The sequence below is a fragment of the Salvelinus sp. IW2-2015 genome, unplaced genomic scaffold (assembly GCF_002910315.2).
Source record: "Salvelinus sp. IW2-2015 unplaced genomic scaffold, ASM291031v2 Un_scaffold6430, whole genome shotgun sequence".
In the NCBI taxonomy this organism is placed as follows: Eukaryota; Metazoa; Chordata; class Actinopteri; order Salmoniformes; family Salmonidae; genus Salvelinus; species Salvelinus sp. IW2-2015.
The window spans coordinates 1,182-8,812 of NW_019947692.1; the positions used below are offsets into that span (position 1 = coordinate 1,182).

Here is a 7,631-nt window from a genome sequence, read left to right on the forward strand (position 1 = left end):
TATCATGTTGATGCGTCATGATGAATGTTTAAGTGGGTGATATTGAGTAGTTATCAATGTAGATGGTCATGCTGAATGGTTTAGTGGTGATAACTGTAGTTATCATGTTGATGGTCATGATGAATGGTTAGGTGATGATATTAGTGTTATCATGTTGCTGGTCATGCTGAATAGTTTAAGTGGTGATACTAGTAGTTATCATGTTGATGGTCATGATGAATGGTTAAGTGGTGATGTTAGTGTTATCATGTTGATGGTTTGGATACCAGTGGCTGAATTGGTTAAGTGAATGATGGCTCGTAAGTTTATCATGTTGGAAGGTTGGAAAAGTACTGTAATGGTTAGTGATTGATTGATAGTAAGTTATATGTTGATGGTCATGATGATTGGTTAAGTGATGATGTCTAGTAGTTACAATGTTGATGGTCATGAGGAATTGGTTAAGTGGTGGATATTGAGTAGTTATCATGGTAGAATGGTTCATGCTTGAAATGGTTAAGTGGGTGATAACTAGTAGTGTATTGTTGATGGTTCATGAATTGAATGGTTCGGTGATGATATTAGTCGTTATCATGGTTGATGGTATGCTGAATCGTTAAGTGGTGATTAACTAGTACGTTATCAATGTTGGTGGTCTGATGAATGGTTAAGTGGTGATGTTAGTAGTTATGATGTTGATGGTTTGGATACCGATGCTGAATGGTTAAGTGATATGGCTAGTAAGTTCTCATGTTTGAAAGGTTTGGAAACTACGTACTGGGACAATGGTTTAAGTGATGATTGATAGTAGTTATCTGTTGATGGGTCATGATGATTGGTTAAGTGGATTGATTTCTAGTAGTTATTTCATGTTGTGGTTCATGCTTGGAATGGTTAATGGTGATGATATCTAGTAGTTATCATGTTGTGGTCAGCTGAATGGTTTAAGTGATGATGTTAGTAGATTATCATGTTGGATGGTTGGATTACCGTGCTGACATGGTTAAGTGATGATGGCTAGTAGTTTATCATGGTTTGAAAGGTGGATACATGTGCTGAATGGTTAAGTGATGATGGCTAGTAGTTATATGTTGATGGTTGGATACGTGCTGAAATAGTTAAGGTAGTGATATCTAGTGTTATCATGTTTGGATGGTTGGATAAGTGGCTGAATGGTTAAGTGATGAGTCTAGTAGTTTCGATGTTGATGGTTGGATACAGTGCTGAATGGTTAAGTGATGATAATCTAGTGTTATCATGTTGATGGTCATGATGAATGGATTGTTTTTGGGCCATCTAGAAGGGAAGAGAGGAAAAAAACACTAGTTGTTATATTGAATGGTTTAGAGGACCAGTAATGTAAATGTAATGTAACATGCTTGTGTTTATTTGTTTTTATTAGAAAACATGTTTAAACTGTTTTCATATTCAATTATTAACATATATATTTTAAACTTAAGAAGAAAAAGGACTATAAGATCTGAAAACAAGTGGTTACTGCATAGGACCAGACAGAGGGCAGCACAGTATCTGAAAGGACACACCAACACCCTGCACACACGCACAACGCTACACGCACACAGTACACACGTAACGTTCTCCTTTTAATAAACCTCTTGAAACGATGGCAGATTAGATTTCCACCACAGCTTTGAATCGTCTTGTCACACTGATGTCACACACAGAAGCACACCGTAGATAAAAAATACCCTTATTGGCATCGATGGCGCGTCACAGAGTACACCCATAACGGTGACTCAGTTTAAGCTGGGGGGTGTCCAACCCTCAGTAATGTTATATGATCTATGTGCAAATTCCACTGAGTCCAATCTTTTATTTGATAAAATCTATGATCACTTCAGTTAATCTTGAATAATTTAAAACATATTTTCCAATTAGAAGCTATATGGGGGCGAGTCATGTGGTTGGAGTGACGTGTTGATTTTGACAGTTTTCCCTTCACATGGAGTTGACAAGAAATAATGTACTAATACCCTAAGTCAAACAGACACAAGAACAGTGGCGGGGAGAAACACGGACAGTGGCAGGGAGAAGACAGCAGGACGTGCAGGGAGAGAGACACAGGACTGCAGGGAAAAGAGGGCACAGGAAGTGCAAGGAGAAGACACAGGAACGGTGGCGGGAGAAGAACAGGACAGTGTAGGGAAAGAACGGAGCTGCAAGGGTGCAGAGAACACAGGACGGTGAGGGGAGAACGACACAGGACAGTGCCGGGAGAAGACACAGGACGGTGCAGGGAGAAGACACAGGACAGTGGCAGGGAGAAGACACAGGACGGTGCAGGGAAAAGACACGGAGTGCAGGAAGACCAGGATGCAGGGAGAAGACACAGGACGGTGTGCAGGAGAAGACACAGGACGAGTGCGGGAAGAAGACACGGCAGTGCAAAAAGAAAAGAAGAAGTCAAAGGGAAACGAATACGGGTGAGGAGAAGACACAGGACAGGTGCAGGGAGAAGACACAGTGACCGGTGCGAGGGAGAAGACACAGGTAGGTGCAGGGAGAAGACACAGGAAACAGTGCTAAGGGAGAAGACACAAGGCGGTGGCAGGAGGAGAAAGACAGTGGGAGCAGGACGGTGCAGGGAGAAGACACAGACGGGTTAGGGCAGGAAGACACAGGACGGTGCAGGGGAGAAGACACAGGACAGTGTAGGGAGAAGACACCAGGCGGTCAGGGAGCAACCAGGAGGTGCAGGGAGAAGAACAGGATACGGTGAAAGGCGTGTAGGGAGAAAAGACTCACAGGGAGCACAGCAAGTGCAGGGAGAAGACACAGGATGACGGTGCAGGGAGAAGACAACAGGACGGTGCAGGGAGAAGACACAGGAACGGTGCAGGGAGAAGACACAGGAGTGTAGGAGAAGACACAGGACGTGCAGGAGAAGACACAGCGATTCAGGGAGGACCGTAACTAATTAGAGTTGAGGTTACAAGTAGAAGTTAACTGTATGACCAAAGTGTGTTAAGATGTCAGAGGGAGTTTATAGAAACTCAGATGGATTTGAAGACGATGAGCCTGATGCAATGAAGAACACAGACTCGATGGCCAATTATATTCCAATGTAAGAGCCTTCAAGCCCAGTCAAGAAATGGAGTTGTTGGCTTCAGGTAAGATTGCATGAACACAACACACAAATGACAACACAACACACAACTTACACACAATATATTAAACAAGTGAGCTTATCCTGTAGTACTCTAGCTTTATTTGTCCAATCCTAAGATGATACAGTAAAACACATTCCCAAAGATCTTTAATAATGTGTTATTCAGTCATTTTTCAGTGGTGGAAGAGAACCTCTGGAGTTGCTGAGTGTGTCTGGGGCTGCTGTGTGTCCTAATACTCTTTGAAAGTCAGTCTTTGTTGTCAACATTACACATAAGCACAATATCAAATGGCTCATATTTGATTGATGTTCCCCCTATATGGGTCCCAAAAAAGGAAGGTAAGTGGATATCTTTTCTGTATTTCAACCAGCTGTCACTCAAATCTCATCGACCAATCAGGTTCAATAAGAGAGAGAGGGGGAGAGTCTTCTAGCGGTTAAGATTGTTTGGCCAGTAACGAAAGGTTGATGCATCAAAATCCCGAGCCGACTACGTGAAAAATCTTGTCGATGTTGCCCTTGAGCAAGGCACTTAACCCTAATTGTTCCGTAAGTCTTCTTGGATTAAGAGCATCTACTAAATGACTAAAAGGTAAATGTAGAGGAGGAGACGGTGGTTACTGTTGTCATCGCATCCTCACTGGTTAAGACCTACCCACCCTCAATATCCACTTGGAGCAGTTTTGTAGTGTCAAATCTATTGTCTGGACATTATAATGACCCATGTTTGTAGTCCTGGACTCCTGAACATGTTGATGTATATTTGGGAGTAAACAGAGGGTCCAAATCAGCAGAAAGGAAGGGGGAGTTCTGGAAACTCCCTGAATTATCTTTGGGCTGTTACATATGATATTTAATATATGTTAACAGCTAGCCTTTGTTGTCCACTTCCCCTCTATGATCTATATCTTCCTGGTTGATAGTGTCCTGTTCCATCATCAATAGCAAGGAATGATGGAATAACATCATTACATGGAATGATTTATATTGTGCTGCAGAAAATATTTTAACAATAAACATATAACACATCTCTCATACAAGCACACATTCACACAAGTACACACACATTACTCACTCAGTGTGCAAAACTTGTTCTATTTTATGTATTGAAGAGCCACAAATACCCGTGTCATTTGTTGATACTTCCCTTGAGTTACCACCTCCATCAGTCACACAGACAGAGACACACAGATGACTCAGAGACAGAGATATCACTAGAAGCAGAGACTTAACGTATAGAGGGCTTGCAGTTGACGTACGGCGCCTCCTGGTGGCCATGTGGGAAGAACACCACATTAATTCTAGATGCAGAGACTTAATGTATAGTAGACCTGCATAGAACGAAAGACCCAGGTATTGTTAAAGATGTCAAAGGTAATCTATGGTGAACCAGATATGAACAGAAGGTCAAGTTTAACAGAGGTGAGATGGAGGAGAAGATTGTGGATATCTACATCAGTGCAGACACCCTGAGAGACGGTGAGCCCAGCACCAAGAGAGAAGAGACAGCTGACACTGGTCCTAATAATAGACCAGGAGACCAGCACTCAGGTAACACACACACACACGACACACACACACACACACACACACACACACACACACACACCACACACACACACACACACACACACACACACACAACCACACCAACCACACAACACACACACACACACACACACACACCACAACACACAATAACAGTGTATGTGTCCACAGAGCCTGATACTCAGGGAAGAGACCCTTCCTAGTTGCTGCGGTGTGTCTGGGGCTGCTGTGTGTTCTCCTTCTGGCTGGGATCATAGGCCTGTCTGTCTACTGTGAGTTTCTGTCCACGTTTATTGCTCATCACTTAATTGTAATACGTGCTGGTTACTAGACCTATTTACCTGTTTTTGTACATAGTAACTATGTGTTCATATTTTGTAGATAAAAGAAACATCAAAGTTTCTGAGGATAAAAGGAACAACTTGTTCCAGAGTTTCTCCCTCTATAAAATCAACGCAACTGAAGAGAGAGACCAGTTACAGACCAGATACAACAACCTGACTAAAGAGAAAGGCCATATTCAGGCAAAGCGTTTTGTGATTGGTGAGATATAAACTGTGATTAATTAGAAGTAAATCAACAATAATTATATATCAATGGGTTTATGAGTTTAAAGATACTGTTTAAGTTTCTCAATGTGTTCAACTTTGCTCTTCAACAGAGCAGCATTGTCAGGAGGGATGGAGATACTTTGATTCCAGTTTGTACTTCCTCTCTACTGAGAAGAAAACCTGGGAGAAGAGCAGACAGGACTGTCTGGAGAGAGGAGCAGTCCTGGTGATCATAAAGAGCAGAGAAGAACAGGTGAGAGAGAGAGAGTGTGTGAGTGTGTGAGAGTGTGAGAGTGTGTGAGTTTGTGAGAGAATCATTTTCATCAGTACACTAATATGTGGGCATTATGTTATAAATATGAAAAGTGACATCATCTTTCTCAACAACAGACATTTGTCTTCAACCTTCACCTGAGAGCCTGGATTGGTCTGACTGACTCTGTTACTGAGGGGACCTGGAAGTGGGTGGACGGCACAACACTGACCACAGGGTGACAGATTTGACTATTTTACCTTGTGATATGGAGAAAAAAAAAGAAAGATGTATTGCTTCCATTCATGTTCATATAAATGTATGTTTCAACTCATGGATGTCATTCCATAAGAACTATAGATGTGTCATAGAAATCAAGTAACATTTTTTGATTAAAATGTTATTATATCAAAAATAAATATAATTGTAAATGGTCCATTTATCTTACAGAGTGTCTATAAAGCTGTAAAAACATAGGACCATGTGTATAATTGAGGAGGATGTTTGTACCACAGTGTCTGACTGTCTAGTTCTCTGTGTTGTTTAGGTACTGGGGGACAGGACAGCCTGATGATAATGGGCAAGAGGACTGTGTTGAGATATACTATGGACAAGATGACCCTGTAAAGACATGGAATGACGACAAGTGTGGCACAAATCACACCTGGATCTGTGAGAAAGTGGTTTAAAACTTCTTGTCAATACAGGGGGTGCTATTTTCGCATTAGCATAAATGGCTCAACAGATTAAACTGCCTCTTCTTTAATTATTGCTCTTACTATATGCATATAAATAATACCGTTGGAAAGAAAACAATCTCCAGTTTCTAAAACCGTTTCAATTTTGTCTCTGAGTGATTCAGAAGTCATTTCACAGCACTTTCCATGACCAAGAACATAAAATCAAGATGTTTTGTGCTGGCTTCAAAGCTCTGCCTATATATGGTCATGCCTCCTATGACCCGAAACACAACTCACTGGCCTTCCTCTGGGTGTCTAGAGGACTCAGAGGAAAAAATTCTTGTCTATCTGGGACTGACGTGAAATGAGAGCAAAACTTTGGCATGACCGACAACTTCCGGTTCTTTGTTGCATGGAAATTGGAGCTGCGTTTGTCTTCTGTTGTCGGCCATTATTATCTCCGTGTCGAAGTTTGTTTGATACATGTGACCAGATCATCGTAATGTATGTTTTTTCAATATAGTTTAATCAGATTATTGAATTTTTTAGGAGGTTTGCGGTGTTCAGTTGTTAGATTTTAGTATCGTTTGAGAAATACGTGCCACTCCACCGGTACCTGTGCTAAATGGAGAGGAAAAGAACGACTCTGAACGCAACCAACAACTCATCTTGACAATGGACACTTTGATCAACATTCTGATGAAAGAGCAGCCATAGTAAGACCCAATTTACGATGTATATCATATCTGTTGTGCATGTGATCTTGCCGTGGGCGCCCAGCCGAATCTGCCTGGTATAGCTATGCTAATTTAGCGCTACATTTTGTTTTCGTTATAAAATTTTTTATAAATCTGAAATATTGTTTGGATTCACCAGATGTTGGGCTTCAATATCTGTACGCTGTGTATTTTCTTGAAATGTTTTTAAAATGAGTAATTAGTTATATGACGTGTCTCTGTAATTATTCTGGCTGGGTCGGCACCTTTTCAGAATGCAGCTGCAATGTAGAACTTGATTTATACCTGAAAAATGCACATTTTCAAAAAAAAACATGCAATACCATAAATATGTTATCAGACTGTATCTATGAATTTGTTTCTTGGTTATGGCTATATATATTTTTATTTAGTCGAATTAGTGATAGCTACTGACGCAGGGAAAAACTGTTGGGATGAAAAAATCCTCTCCTTTGCTAACGTGGTTAGCTAATAGATTTACATATTGTGTCTTCCCTGTAAAACATTTTAAAAATCTGAAATGGTGGCTTTATTCACAAGACCTGTATCTTTCATCTGGTGTCTTGGACTTGTGATTTAATGAATTTAGATGCTACAAGTTACTGTTGACGCTATGCTAGCTATGCTAATCAGTGTGTGGGGTGGGGGTGGCTCCCGGATCCGGGATTGATACTCGTGAAAGGTTAACTTCTGGGACTATAGGGGGTGCTGTTCCGCATTAGCATATTTGGGTCTCCAAATTAAACTGCCTCG

At 41.1% G+C, this 7,631-nt stretch overlaps 1 protein-coding gene across 1 annotated transcript; it reads left to right on the forward strand.

Annotated features, from left to right (window-relative positions):
• The first annotated feature begins 2,779 nt into the window (after window positions 1–2,779).
• On the forward strand, window positions 2,780–6,150 carry LOC139026941 (CD209 antigen-like protein E). Its single transcript, XM_070442170.1, has 7 exons — window positions 2,780–2,856; window positions 4,503–4,660; window positions 4,843–4,929; window positions 5,039–5,200; window positions 5,319–5,461; window positions 5,599–5,699; window positions 6,009–6,150. The coding sequence occupies exons 1-7, from the start codon at window positions 2,780–2,782 to the stop codon at window positions 6,148–6,150; spliced, it is 870 nt and encodes a 289-aa protein (XP_070298271.1).
• Window positions 6,151–7,631: the final 1,481 nt, after the last annotated feature.

Excerpts from the sequence above, each read along its gene's own strand:
- LOC139026941 (XM_070442170.1), top strand. The coding sequence starts at position 2,780 with ATGACGGTGCAGGGAGAAGACAACAGGACGGTGCAGGGAGAAGACACA. Across the intron at positions 4,661-4,842 it reads ACCAGGAGACCAGCACTCAG|GGAAGAGACCCTTCCTAGTT; the intron begins GTAACACACACA and ends CCTGATACTCAG. Across the intron at positions 5,201-5,318 it reads GGCAAAGCGTTTTGTGATTG|AGCAGCATTGTCAGGAGGGA; the intron begins GTGAGATATAAA and ends GCTCTTCAACAG.